Source organism: Peromyscus californicus, unplaced genomic scaffold (assembly GCF_007827085.1).
Source record: "Peromyscus californicus insignis strain IS unplaced genomic scaffold, ASM782708v3 Scaffold_5__1_contigs__length_169319896, whole genome shotgun sequence".
Classification (NCBI taxonomy): domain Eukaryota; kingdom Metazoa; phylum Chordata; class Mammalia; order Rodentia; family Cricetidae; genus Peromyscus; species Peromyscus californicus.
In genome coordinates, this window is record NW_026294573.1 from 33,938,376 (window position 1) to 33,953,669 (window position 15,294).

General features: G+C 37.7%; 1 protein-coding gene across 1 annotated transcript in view; it reads right to left on the minus strand.

Moving 5' to 3' along the window:
• Foxj3 (forkhead box J3) overlaps window positions 1-15,294 on the minus strand; it is a 100,907-nt gene that overhangs the window by 19,971 nt on the left and 65,642 nt on the right. Inside the window, 3 exon segments of the mRNA XM_052715576.1 lie at window positions 165-230; window positions 232-267; window positions 10,112-10,195. Of these exon segments, the coding sequence (XP_052571536.1) occupies window positions 165-230; window positions 232-267; window positions 10,112-10,195 (186 nt within the window).

Genomic DNA, 15,294 nt, shown 5'->3' on the forward strand with positions numbered 1-15,294 from the left:
ATCAATTGGAACCAGCAGAGTCAGAAATTTAAATTAGCACATAAGATCTCTGTAAGCACCTTCCAATTTTTCCCAACAAATATATAAACTTCACCATACACAACTCCATTGCAAATATAAAAGTAAACTAAATATATTTTAAAATGTTGAAAAAGTGAAATTACTTTGTTAGTCACAGTGTTGATTGCCAGAGTTGGAGAGGCACTTCCCGAAATAATACACTCCATTCCCCAAAGAATCTGAATCTATGCTATATGGAGTTGAGGCCTAAAATACAAGAACAAAATAAACAATTATTAGCTCGCATATCCAACAATTTGACACCGTCTGAAGGGATTTTATCAAATTCTCCAACATCTAGTTTTGTGCTTTTTAGATATGAAAATAAGTAGCTATTAAAATCTCGTCTACATTCTTACTGTATTATGGCATGCTACTGGCCCTAATCCCATCAATTCTACTGGTACAACTACCCACTTACAACTTCAGTGAGTCTCATGATAGGACAGTGTAGGGTGGAGCTAGACTCTAACAACCTTCCCCATTTCTCCTTTTCAGCCAGTTAGTTATCTACTCATAGCTGCAGGCTTGGGACTACCTTTCCCAGACTTATCTGCAGCTAGCTGTGGCCATGTGACTATGTCAATGGTCAATGGAATGTGAGTAATACGTGGAACATCTGCAGCTTTTCTTTGCTTGCCTGCAATCTCTCTCCCTCACATTGTGCACTGGAATATACATATGATGGGAATAGTCTTGTTTATCCTGAAAGCTGAGTTAGGCAATAACTGAAAAACACTAGAAAAAGAAGATTAAAAAGAATCTGGACATCTGAATGACAGCATGCAACTGGACTGTGTATCTCTCTGATCCAATCTACACCTCTGCCTTCACCTGAGAAATACACATCTATAGTTTAAGCCTCTCTGATGTAATATTATTGTTATTGCTTGCACATAAAATCGACAAAACAATATCCTAAACAATACATCCAACGCACTGTTAAACTTGAGTTTCCCAAACAGCACACAATGCTGTCTGCATTTAAAGAGTGTATATGTCTCAAAAATTCAACATCAATGTTAAAAGTATAAGAAAGCCAAATATGAGTAACTTGTGACCATGGTGCCAGTTTCTCTGGCAAGAATTCTCACCCTCACATGCCACAACTGAACACAGACTCTTAAAGGGTCATACTTGGGGCTAGTGGCATCATTTAGTAACAGTAACTGTGGGCCTGCATGAGGTCTAAGGCTCTGGATTCATCCTACCCCCACAAAGCAACAGGAAGCCCTAAGGAAAAAATAATCTACAGATGCCTAAGATTAAAATGCTAGAATGAAACCGATCTTAAAGTGGCTATTAATATGCTCATGAAATAAAGAACATTTGAACAAAAACAAGAAAAAGCTCAGTGAAGAATTAAAAACACAAAAATGAGTAAAATAAAAACTAGGTAAATACTATTTGTGAAACACAAATAATCAGTAGGATGGGCTTTATATAAGAATGGGAGAGAAAGAGGGAAGAATGAGCAAATGAAAAGGTTTATCAACAGCAACAATCTAACCTGAACAACAACTAGAGGAAGCAGAGAGCTTTAGAAGTTCTGTGAGTCCCAGAAATCAGGGGTTTCACTAAAATATCAGAACCAATTAAGTGCTTTTTTATAAAGAGGATACAAAAATGTATTAAGAACCAGTAGTTTTTCTACACTCCAACAATGAATTTGCATAAACTCATGAGATCTCCCCACCAAAATCTGTTAATCAAGCTAACCAAAGTGAAACACTTTTACAATGAAAATTACAAAGATCTTTAGAAAGAAACTGAAGGAGATACTAAAAAGGCAGAAAGGCCTGTCACGTGTGTGAGAAGAACACTGTTAAAATGTTCACACTACCTAAGCTATTAGTTCAATGCAATACTCAAAATACAAAAGAGCATTCTTCACAGAACCAGGAAAACCAACCAATCAACATAAACTTAGACAGAAGAAAACAAAACAAAACACAGCCATTTTGAACAAAAAGAACAGGGCTATAGGTATCACAGCAGATGATGTCCATACATACAACAGAGCTACAGTAACAAAAAAAGCACAATACCAATATAAAAACAGACACTTGGGCCAATGGCCCAGAACAGACAACCCAGAAATAAATTCACCCATTCTCAATGTACTGGTCCATTTTTTTCATCAGCTTGATACACACTAGGTCATCTGGGAAGACGAAACCTCTATTGATAAAATGCCCCCTTATCAGATTGGCCTGCAGGTATGCTTGTGGGCATTATTATTATTATTATTATTATTATTATTATTATTACTATTATTAGTGACTGATGAGAGGGTTCAGCCCACTGTGCACAGTGACACCACTGGGTAAATGGTCCTGGGTTGCCAGCAAGCATCATTCCTCCTCTTCCGTTTTTGCTTGAGTTCCTTCTTTGGCTTCCCTCAATAATGGATTGATGGGGATCTGTAAACCTAATAAATCCTTTCCTCTACAAGTTGCTTCTGGTCATGGTCTTTATCAAAGCAACAGAATGCAAACTAGGACATAAAGCTGCCCAAATCTAAGCAAAGGTGCCAAGTACACCAGACCAAGTACAGCTTCTTTAACAAAAGGTGCCAGGGGAAACTGGATTTCCATATGCAGAACACTGAAACTGAAGACCAACGAACATCAACTCAGAATGGGTCAAACGCTTTAATATAAGACCTAAAACTGAAAATTCTAGAAGGAAAGGAATGTGGTGGTATTTTACTTGTACTGAAATGTGATTTTAATTGTATGTTTTAATAAATAAAGTTGTCTGGGGGTCAGAGCTATTAGAGTCATAGCAAGTGCGTGGCGGCGATGGCGCACGCCTTTAAGGACCTGGAGGGCGGTACATTCAGGCAGTGACGAGGCAGTCACATGTTTGGGTTTACAACCAATGAGAAGGCGGAACAGGAAGACTTTAAAGACAGACACACAAGAAGTAGGTCCTTTTTCGGAGAGCTCTCTTGGCTGAAGAGGATCCCTGAATCAGGAAGGGTGAGGCTCTTAGCTCTGACCTCTTGGCTTTCTTCTCTGAATCGGCTCTGTGTTTCTTATTTAATAAGACGGTTGGATACATCTACAGGAAACCATAGGGTAAATGTATTAAGACACTAACATAGCTGATGATTTTCTGGATAGGACTATGGAAGAAGAGAAAACAAGTAATAATTAAGAAATGAAATCACATCAAACTAAAAGACTTCTGTATAGCAAGCAAAACAGTGATGAGTCAGTCATACAACAGAAGATGTCAGCTATTCATCTGATGAGGGCTAGTATCTAAACAATTAGTCCAATTAAAAGGTGGTAAATGTTCTAAAAATACACTTCTCAAAAGAATCCATGAAAATGTCAGGCATGGTAGAGCATGCCTTTAATCCCAACACTGGGGAGGGAGCAGCAGGAGGATCTCTGTTAATTCAAGGCCATCCTGGTCTACATAGCAAGCTCTAGGCCAGACAGAGTACAGCCAGAGAGACCCTGCATCAAAAATAAAACAAAAAATATATCAAAACAATATTGAATATGATTAAGAATGAAAAAATGCAAATTAGCTATAAAAAATACCACCTCATCCCACTCAAAACAGCTACTTATCAAAACAAAGAAAAATGCTGATAAGATGTAAGGACAAAGAAATGTTCATCACTGTCAGCAGCAATGAAAGCAAAGCGACTACAGGAATCAGTAGGAAGTTTCCTCAAAAATTAAAATTAGGAGCTGGAGAGTCGACTCAGCTATTAAGAGCACTTGCTGTCCTTCCAGAAGACCAGGGTTTGGTTCCCAGTACCCACATGGCAGTTTACAACTGCTGTCTTTAAGTCTAGGCTCCAAGGGATCTAATGCCCTCTTCTGACCTCTATGGGTACCAAGCACACATTTGTTGCCGACACACATGCAGGCAAAAACACTCAGGCACATAAAATAATAAAATAAATATATTCAGAAACACATCACTCAGCTCTCCTACTCTGTGGTATGCAACAATGAAGACAACAATAATTTTTTAAATTTATTTATTTTTATTTTATGTGCATTGATGCTTGCCATGAGTGTCAGGTCCCTTGGAACTGGAATTACAGACAGTTGTGAGCTGCCATGTGGGTGCTGGGAATTGAAGCCAGGTCCTCCAGAAGAGCAGTCAGTGCTCTTAACCACTGAGCCATCTCTCCAGCCCAAGAGCCATTCTTAATAGCTAAGAGACAGTCATCAATAGTTGTAGATAAATATAGTATGCATATATACATGTATGTATATATTTATACACACACAAAATGGAGTTATCTTTCAACCATGAAGAATGAGATCTTGTCATTTGCAGTAAATGAAGGATATCGTGTTAAGTGAAATAAGGCAGATGCAGAAAGACAAGTGTAATGCTTACATATCCCCATATGTAGAAACTAAAACGAATCCTTAAGTTGCTTTTGCAAGCTCAAATAGAAGAGTGATGAATACTGATGACTGAGTAGAAGGCTCAATCAACTCATTCATTCCGACATGGAAATACCACTGTAAACACCATTAATCAATACAATTTTTAAAAAATATCTACTTGGTATGATTGAGAATAAAGAGAAAGGGAAAGGAAAAAATATAAAGAAATAATAACTAACATTTGGAAATTTATCAAAAGACAAATCTGAAAATTTGAGCACCTCAGTGAACCACAAGGACAAACACAAAGGGAAGAGAAAATTATACTTAGTTAGATATATCTAATTGATTCTGGAAAATAACTACAGAAAACATCTAAAGAAAAAGAATAAATTACAAACAGGGGGACTATTAGTAGGAAAATGGACTGTGGGTTTCTCCTCAAAACAACAGAGTACCACAGTGAAAAAAAAATCTCAAAACTCCAGCAAACAAAAGTAAGCCAACCCATAATGTAAACTTTCAAGAAAGCAACACACCGGGCATGGTGTGACTTGATGATGTGAATCCCAGTGCTTTGGAGGCTGATGCAAGGACTCCCAAGTTTCAGGCCTGCGAAGGCTACAAAGTAAGAATCTATCTCAATATACCCACGCAATAAGTGCACACATATATATACTCATGTGATAAAAATAAGGGTATTCCTTTCGGAGATGGGAAAATGAGTGAATTTATTGGTAAAAGATATACCTAAAAGTTCTTTTGGCCAAAGGGAAATTATAGCATTCAGACAACTTGGAACTTTGAGGTATATACACTGAAGCAGCAGAGGACGGAAAATGATGCAGAAGACTGTTATTTTCCTCTTAAGTTTTAAAAATCATGTACGATTGATTTCAAGGCAAAAATAATAAAACAGTCTTTTCAAGAATTGTCAGTGTATACAGGTAATATATTACAATAAAGGAGACTCATGGTGAGGAAAGTACATGAAAAAGTACAATACTAACTCTAAGTAGACTGTGAATGTGAAATTATAGATTTCCATAAATATAAAAAATATATAATCAGATATAGTTAAAAAGTCAATAAACAAATTAGCACAGAACACTAAAATATATCTAAACTAAAAAAAGGTTTCGAACAAAAACATACTATAAATTTATATGAACCAAACAAATTAAACATTTAAAAAAAGCCCCAATAAAAAAGCAGCAAATGTCAAATAGAAACACAGGAGCAAGACTCAGTCAACGTGGCTTACAAATGCAGTAACATAGTAGAGGGAAGCAAAAGGACTGGAAGGAAAAGAAAGCTTTCAGTATTTGTGGACGATGTAATTATTTAGAGAGTATCCCAGGTCATTTAAAATGATAATTACAACTAACAAGACTGTAGGATAGAAGGCCAACAGACACATCCCCCCCCCAAAAAAACCAAATTTATACATTTGCAAAAGCAACTGGAGAATGTTTAAAGCTCAATTTATAATAACATTATGAAACAAAATATTCAGGATTAAGTCTAACTAACTAGAAATATGCAAGTCCTTTACATTGAAAACTAAAATTCCATCCAAAGGTTGGAGTAAATATCAAGATATACTTTTTTCCCCAGATTAGTGGTAGCCTGAGTAGAAATATTTATGAAAATGATGAGAAAGTTTCATTTAACATTTGTTAAATTTCACAAACAGTAAGGTATCAAAACATTCAAGTAACAAAACTTCATGCATTTAACTGTACACAAACTATCCCTTAATAGCGTAAAAACAAAGCAAAACACAACAAAATTCTACCCAGTCGTTAGAATGAGTTTCATGCATATGAAACCTTCCAATATGCACAGGATTTCTTTTCTAAAACCCCTAGGAGCCGAGCAGTAGTGGCGCAGGCACTCAGGAGGCAGAGGCAGTCGGATAGCTGTGAGTTCAAGACCAGTCTGGTCTATAGAGCCAGTTCCAGGACAGGCTCCAAAGCTACAGAGAAACCCTATCTCAAAGACAAAAACAAAACAAAACCCCACAAGATTTTGTTTACAAACATACACTGGAGGCAACATGCAGTACCTCCTGAGTAGTGCACACTGGGTATTCTTGCACAGCTTAAATATCTGTTCTATTCTATAGCAAAGAGGATGCATTGGTTGCATTCCTTCCTCTGCTCACTTTTACCTTTCCTTTAAAGGCATCCTTACTCTTTCTCAGACTCAACTGAGAAACTGAGTCACAAATAATAACATGACAATCTTAAAAACGTGGCCAAATACAGACTATCCTCTAGAATAATGTCTTCTTGGACCGGTGGGATGGCTCACCAGGTAAAAAGCACTTGCCACACAAACTAGATGACCTGACTTAGTCCCCAGACTCTGCGGTAGGACAGAACAAATCCCAAAATTTGTACTTTGACCTACACACATACACACCACAGTACATATGTGCCTGCTCTTATACTTATGTGCCCTGCCCCCTATACATACATACAAAATAATGAATAAAATTAAGACATTTTAAAAAAGGTTATCCTTTTCCTATCTGTCCACCTTCCAGTTCTTGTCTTAATTCAATGTAAGTGATTCCGAACTGCACACAATTTAGTTTTTCTTCACCACAAAGTATGAAGTATTTCAACTTCATTGTGTTTCCCCCAAAAAAGGGTAATTACAGACTCTTTTTAAAATAATTTATTCGCCGGGCGGTGGTGGTGCACGCCTTTAATCCCAGCACTTGGGAGGCAGAGCCAGGCGGATCTCTGTGAGTTCGAGGCCAGCCTGGGCTACCAAGTGAGTCCCAGGAAAGGCGCAAAGCTACACAGAGAAACCCTGTCTCGAAAAACCAAAAATAATAATAATAATAATAATAATTTATTCATTTTTATTTTACGTACATTGGTGTTCTGCCTGCAGGTATGTCTGTATAAAAGCATCAGATCCCCTGGAGTTACAGACATCTGTGAGCTGGGAATTGAACTAGGGTCCTCTGAAAGAGCAGCCAGTGTTCTTAACAGCTGAGCCATCTCTCTAGCTCCTCTATTTTTTTTTTAAAGCCAAGGTATTTTAAATAGTTTATATAGTACTACTTGGCCTTTTTCCTTCAAATAATTTGCATAGTATTTTAGAGAACTTAAAAAAAAAACTACCCACAGCCATTTCCCCAAATGGTCCAACAACTTTGTTCCTTGAAAGCTTATACTGCACACACAGGCGCTAGAGTGACATTACTAACATACTGTCACTTCCCTGCAACAGCGACCCCCTACAATCTATCTTTACAATGGGTTATAAAGACTCAGCAACCTGTCTCCAGCTTCCACCTTCAACTTCTGCAGTCAGTCCTCCTAGACCTTCCCTCCTGCACCAACCATGCCAAGCATATCTCTGCTTCAGAAGCACCGCATTGACCTGTGGAACCACAGAATGGAGTCTTCTTTCGTAAACCTAATCACAGTTGACAACTGACTTAAAACCTACACAAAAACAAGAAAAGATACTCCCAAAGGCTAAATATCTTAAACTATAACATAACAATTTAAAATTAGTTTTTCCAACTTAAAAGAATGACAGATCACAACTTTATAATGTAACCTGCCTTGTTCCTAATTTTACTGTTCTGTGATAAACTAAATTAAGGGGCTTTAGATTCACAAATGTTACTACGATATACATGATCTAAGATGTTTCCTTAAATAAAATCCAATGGCTACTTAAAATGTAAAGTATTATAACAAAAACAATATATACTACAAAACTCTGATGAAAAACAGTACATATATACAACCAGCCCCTAAGATTCTCTCCATATTAAAAACAGTCACATTGGTTTACCAAGGCAGGAAGTTATCATGACTTTAAAGAACACTCTCTTTCAGAATATTTATTAAAACACATGTCCACCTGATTACATGAATCTTGCTCTCAGCTTACCTCCTTACATAAGTTCCTTTCCCGCACTGCCAACTAACAGACAACTTGGCCAAAATAAAGCATCAGCAATATTGAGAGAATGTAGTCCATGTGGATGTCTTGTTTTGAAATTTTTCCACTTTAATCTTAAAAGTGAAAATTAAGAAGCACATAGTAGAAAATGGAATTTACCAAGTGCCATGTCTAAATTTCACATTCAAAAGCACCTGCTTCTCCACCTTGAATCTTCTGTTTCTTTAGATTCTTACAACTGTCAGCAGTCTGAGGGGAAGTCTAGGATTCTCAAAAGTAAACAAGGTTTCTCTAACAACAGAGTAAAAGAGAGGATTGACATCTAAAAAGTGTGCAAAGTTGTCAACCCTATTATCAATTCCAATTTCCAAAAATAAAGTCAAACTCCAGTTAACTTCCAAAGAGATAAATAACAGAAAAAAAATAAAACAACCATGATTTCTCAGCCCCTTCACCTTATCCATGCAAACCGCTTGAGAATGTCACGGGCTAAACACTTCAAACACATTTTCCCTTCCTTCAAATTTCTGCTAACAGATACTAAATGTTTTGTATTTAATTCACATTTAATTTTATTAAGTTGATGCCTGGTTCCAAAAAGTCTGCCTATCTAAACTCTTCTGTGGCCATGCCTCATGTGGCCCTGATTCAAACGTAATCTGAGGTCCTGATTCTTTTTTTAAGACAGAGTCATACTATATATAGCCTTGGTCCTTATTGTCAAGGCTTAGAAATTATATTCCTTTACCAGCAATAGGCAGTCACATGTCAAATTTATTTCACCACACATTACATGTTTTCTTCCTGATCTACTCTGCAAACATCTACTATCCACTACAGGCTGTGTAACATACAAACATTAGAGACGTAAATATTTAGGCTGTGTGACATGAATACTTAGGCTGTGTCACACACTGTTAGAGACATGGATTTGATTAGAGACTTCTTTGTCTTTAAGGGGAGATTAGTCCAGTGAAGGAGAAAAATACAGGAAAAAATGACTATAAACTAGCCGTGGTTTTATAAAAGAACTTTACAAAAATTCTACACCACCACAAATGCAAACAGGAGGAAAGGCTTTACTAAGTAGTAAACACCTGAAGCAAGTAAACACAACAGCAAAGAGGATGAGTATGGATGTTTAGCTGAAATAATGCAACTGTACAAAGGGTGAGGAAAACTGAGATGCAGTCAACATATGGTGGCAGTTGAAGTGTTGACTATACGTATTAAAACACATAACTGAAATATCAACCAAAGGTCTTTTCTTTCATTCTTGGAAATGAGCTTTAACCATGGATTTATAGCAACACAGGCACACAGATTGTATTCCAAGTGATCCTTATATGGATGAAAGTAGGGAACAGCACTGTGAAGACAACGAAGAAAATGTGATGTAACCAGGAAGAGCATTTGTGCAATGGCTGTTATTTAAATCAGTCCTCAGTGTCGGAGGAGCAGAGCAAAGCTACCCGACTAAAGCTCAGATGCCCGGGGTGTGAGTCTCACACGTCAGCTGTGTCCTAATAGAGCAAAACCTTCAAGCAATTCCTAAACTGCCTCCCTTGCTCAACGGATGAAGACCAAACAAATAGGTCTGAAAAATGCTCTGAAAATACAAAACAGTATCAAACAAAACCTTACTTTGCTTGCGATTGCACCTGTTCTACTGGAAAAGAACTGTGAGTCTACACTTCTGATAAGCTGATGTCATATCTGATATGAATCATGATAATGAGTTAATTTACCCGTTCTACAGATCGGGCCCTCTTCTTTGACCGAGTAGGCAGCGTATCTTCCTTCGGATTGGTGTCTATTGCCCAGTAAGAACCCTAAAGATAAAGAAAGAAATGATATTAATTGTATATTACAGTAAACCTTAAAACATTTAAAGAAATATTTATAATCTTCTCCAAAACAAAACATTTTGCAAATGTACCAACCAACAAAAACAGAAGAAACGCAGCTGCTCATTTGTGTAGGTGGTGCCAGTGGCGGAGCTCCAGGCCTCCCACCTGCCAGGAAAGGTTCCCTACTGCTAGCTCCACGTCCAGCCCATTTCGGAAGTTTTTATCCTGAAATAGGATCTCACTAAGTTACTCAAGAGGACCTCATCCTTGTGGTCCTGCTTCAGCTTCATGAGCAGTTGTGATCACAAGTATGCACAACCTCGCCTAGCAAAACTTTAATTCTAAACTGAGAAAAGGGAAGCTCACAGCTGAATTACTAGAGCGAAGAGACCACAGCTGCATATCTCAGTCCAAGGGTTCTTGCCAAGATGAGTCAAGAAGAAACCAACAACCAAATGTGTTTTTTGAATGTGACTCATTCTTTATTATTTTTAATTTAAAAACTGTGTGTGTGGGGGGGGGGTGTGCTTTCAGTGTGTGGTTGTGCATTCCTAAGCACAAATATTGTGACCAGAGCACCACTTCAGGTGTCTCCTCTATCATGCTTTACCTTACTGCCTCGAGGCAGGCCTCTCACTGACCTAGAAGCTCAGTGTTTCCTAGGGGTGGGTAGGCTGGCTGACTGTGAGCACTCCAGAGCTGTCTGTCTCCATCCCTCAATGGTGAGGTTACAAGAACATGCAACCATACCCACCCAGCTTTTTAGGTAATGGCTGGAATTTGAACTCAGGCCCTCAAACTTACAGATCAAGCACTATCACCTCCTAGCTATCTCCCCAGACCCTGTAATGGATTTTGCAGTGATTACATTATATAGAGATTTACACCTGAAAGTATTTTACAGTTAAAGATACTCCAGTCTCTATAGCCTGGGACCCCACAAATCTAAATGTAAGAAGAAAAATTTATAAAGACAACTACTTGAACACATTCTATCTACATAAGGGCACTCTAAAGAGGTCTGTGCATAAATCTTTTATTGCTTATTCTGTCATAATTTGTTTTCACTATATCCTTTGATAGTTTTCCCATTATTCATTTACAATTAAGTATTGAGCACCCACTATGTTTCAGATACTCAAGAAAACTACACAAATCATATAATCTGCACATTATACAGGTGAGGAGACCAAAGCTCAGAAAAGCACTGCTGAGCCTTGATCCTTAGTTCCTCATGTGTGCATACACATCCATCTGGGAGAAGAGAGGGAATAAGAAAGGAAAAAGGTGAGACAGATGCATTTCAAAAATGGGAACACAGTGTGTTACCCTCCCCCGCAGTCAACATGACACAAACTAGTGTCATCTGAACAGAGGGAAACTTGATTCAGAAAATGCCTCCAGGGGGCTGGAGAGATGACTCAGAGGTTAAAAGCACTGGCTGCTCTGCCAGAGGTCCTGAGTTCAACTCCCAGCAACCACATGGTGGCTCACAACCATCTGTAATGAGATCTGGTGTCCTCTTCTGGCCTGCAGACAAATATGCAGACAGAATAAGGTATACATAATAAATAAATCAATCTTTAAGAAATAATGTAAAAAAAAAAGAAAAGAAAAGAAAAAGAAAATGCCTCCATAAGGTAGGCCTGTAAGGAACATTTTTTTCTTAATTAGCAATTGATGTGGGAGGGCCCAGACCACTGTGAGTGGTATCATCCTGGGCTGGTGGTCCTGGGTTCCATAAAAAAACAAGCTAAGCAAGCTGTGAGTAGCAAACCAGTAAGGAGCATTCCTCCATGACCTCTATGTCAGCTCCTGCCTCCAGGTTCCTGCCCTAACTGCTTTCAATAATGAACTGCTATATTGAAGTGAGGGTGAAATAAACCCTTTCCCCACCAAGTTGCTTTTGGTCACAGTGTTTCATCACAGCAACAGAAACCATAACTAATACACCAGATTTACACAATTAGCTGAAGTAATATTACTCAGACTTAGTCTTGCTTTCAGTATTTCATTTATCTTCTTCATCTGCTTGTTCTGTAGCACTTAACAATAAAGGATAAACAGCTCTCCTCTCAAGCTCACACTTTAGCCAGACATGATTACTGTACACATGGCATGTTGGTGTGTGTGCCATGGCGCATGTGTGCAGATCAGAGGACAAGTCTATGAAATTAGTTCTCTCTTTCCACCTTTATGTGTGTACCAGGTAGGGAACTCAGGTTTGAATGGTAAGCACTTTACTTGCTGCACCATCCTGATGCTTGCCCCTGCCCCGTGTGCGTGTGCGTGTGCCACCATGTCTGGTTTACAAGGAGCTGGGAGCAAACCCAGAACTTTGTGCGCATTGGGCTAGCAATCTACCAAATGAACTACATCTGTAGCCCCAATCAGTCCTGTAGACACAACATGTTTCATGTATCTGCATTGTAACCTCGACAGTGGTTGCACTATCTACAATATCCATCCTACCACTAACCAACCCATATTCCACCTTCAAACTTACTCTAAACATTAACCAAGGAAATCCTCTGTTCTTCCTGCCATACTCATTCTCTCTCTTTTGTAACAGTTGTGTATTTTTACCTGTTTAGACCACTGACTGCACTTCACATTAATTAGTTACTATAGTTTCATCTAGGCTCTGAGCTCCTAAAGGACAAGAGTTACTTTACTCATTACTGTAATGACCACAGTGCCAGGTGCAATGTAAGACACAAAGCCAAGTACTCAAAATAAATCTACACTGAAACAAACAAACAAACAAAAAACAAAACAAAACATAAAACAATTCTTCAACAAACTAGACCAAGAATGTCAGTGTAGAGGGTTACGATGGCAGGCCTACATGCTAGTTTATTCAGACACGGAGCTTTCCACTGGCCGCATGCCTCTAGGCTACCCTCTCAAGTGGTCACTGCTTTTCAATGAATGAGTCTACTAGATCTGATATAAATGTGACAAGAACCATGTAAAACATGGATGTTCTCAAAAGCATAAACTAGTGCCTAACTGGAAGCTTACAATGATTAAAATCATGACATCCTAGTCTTAAAAAAAAAAAGTAATATATTAGCATAGTAGTTTCTATATCCTAGAATTTCACAAATCAAGTTTTAAGCACAATTTACATGAGTTTATGAGTAGTGTTCAGCTAGCATTTCGAAATCTAAGTAGGAAAAAATTACTGAGTTGTATAAACTGGAAAAAAAAACAAAAATAGTGTTCGTGGAAATAATAAACACCTGTGTTTGGTTTTAGATTACTGTGTATATATGTATTAACCTAGGGAAATCACTCAATGTCCAAACTGTAGATTTACACATCACTATAAACATTTGAATACAAATACAAAAGCAGGAGATGATGAGCTAGCCCAGTGCTTAAGAGCATTTGTTGCTCTTGCAGAGAACCCGAGCTCAGCATCCGCATGGTAGCTAACAACCATCTGTAACTCCAGTTCCAAAGGATCCAACACCCTCTTCTGGCCTCCATGAGCACTATACACACATGGTGCACATACATACATGCAGGTAAAACAACCATACACACAAAATAAAAATAAACTAAAAAATAGACGAAAAAAATACAAAGACAAATGTTTTAACAGTTCTTGTACATAAAATACCACATAGAGATCAATGATGGGGCAAAATCTATTATGAGCACTTTTATGTGCTGAGACATCTCACCAACCCAAGTTTTACTTTTAAAATCAACTTCCCTGAAGTATGTTTTAACAAAAAACAAAATGCACTCATTTTAAGTAAGTAATTAAAAAAGTCTTAATAATGTACACACCCTGTAACTAATCAAAATCAAAGCCAAAGAACATTCCATCACCCGCAAAAGCCTCTGTGTGGTGCAAGAGAGTTATGTTCCTTTGCCCACCACCTCCCTCACGAACATCCGGAAGTCTGCTTCCTGTCATTATACACTAGCTTTTTGCCCTTTCTAGAATTTTGTATAAATGGACTCAAACTGTTAAGCTACTTCCCACTCTTCTCAATAATATGTGAGAGTCCTACTCTCCATTCATGCAACATATGCTTCTCTGTCCAAGTGTAGTTTTGTCTCTGCGGTTCTAGTCTCCTGATGAATGGTAATACAGTTCTCTTTTGTCAGTTCCTCATTGATTTGTGTTATACATTTTTCATATATGCTAAATAACGAATCCTTTGTCAGATGTATGTACTGTGAATATTTTCCAGTCAATGCTTGCATAATGGTACTTTATAAGGATCAAAAGGGGTTTACTTCAATAAAGTCTAGTTTATCAAATTTCTTTCAAAGGAAAGAAAAAGCCTTTTCCAAGATGAAAATTATTTTCTGCAATGCTTTCTTCTAAAAGTTTTATACTCTCAACTTCTATACTTAGGTCTCTGTTTCACTTGATTTTCAATGTAAATAAGGATATTTTTTCCACCATGATATACTAGGCAGTCTTGAGAAGACTGTTTTATCAATTGAATACATTAATACCTGTGTCAAAAGTGAGCTTACTGTATACATGAATCTATTTTTGCAATCTATCTCCTGAATTCATCTAGACTGTGTTCCAATGCCACACTGTCTTGATTTTTGTAGCTGCATGAAATTTTGAAATCAAGTAATATATACCCTAAAACTTTGGAGTTTTCAGGTCTTTTGCCCATAATAACATGTGAGCCCACTTGTCAATTTCTACAGGCCTGACATAAAGTATTACCTAACCACACATAATCAATAGCAGGAGTCCTCTTCTCTGCAAACATGCTGCTACCTCTCCATTTGTGTAGGTTTCCTCTCTTTCTCCTGGTAATGTCTCAGTAAGCAGATCTGCATCTATCTGTTAATACAGTTCATAACCGTGGATGCTACTGTTAAATGGAGTGTGTTAAATCTTCCAGGGCCTTGCTAGTCCATAGAGATTATGTGCCCTGCATCTCATGACCATGCCAAATCCTTGTTCTACTTGCTTTCACAGAGTCTTTGAGATTTTCTATAACAATAATTTGTGCAGAGTTTAACTTATTCTTTTTTTTTTTTTTTTTTTGGTTTTTTTTTTTTTTTTTTTTTTCGAGACAGGGTTTCTCTGTGTA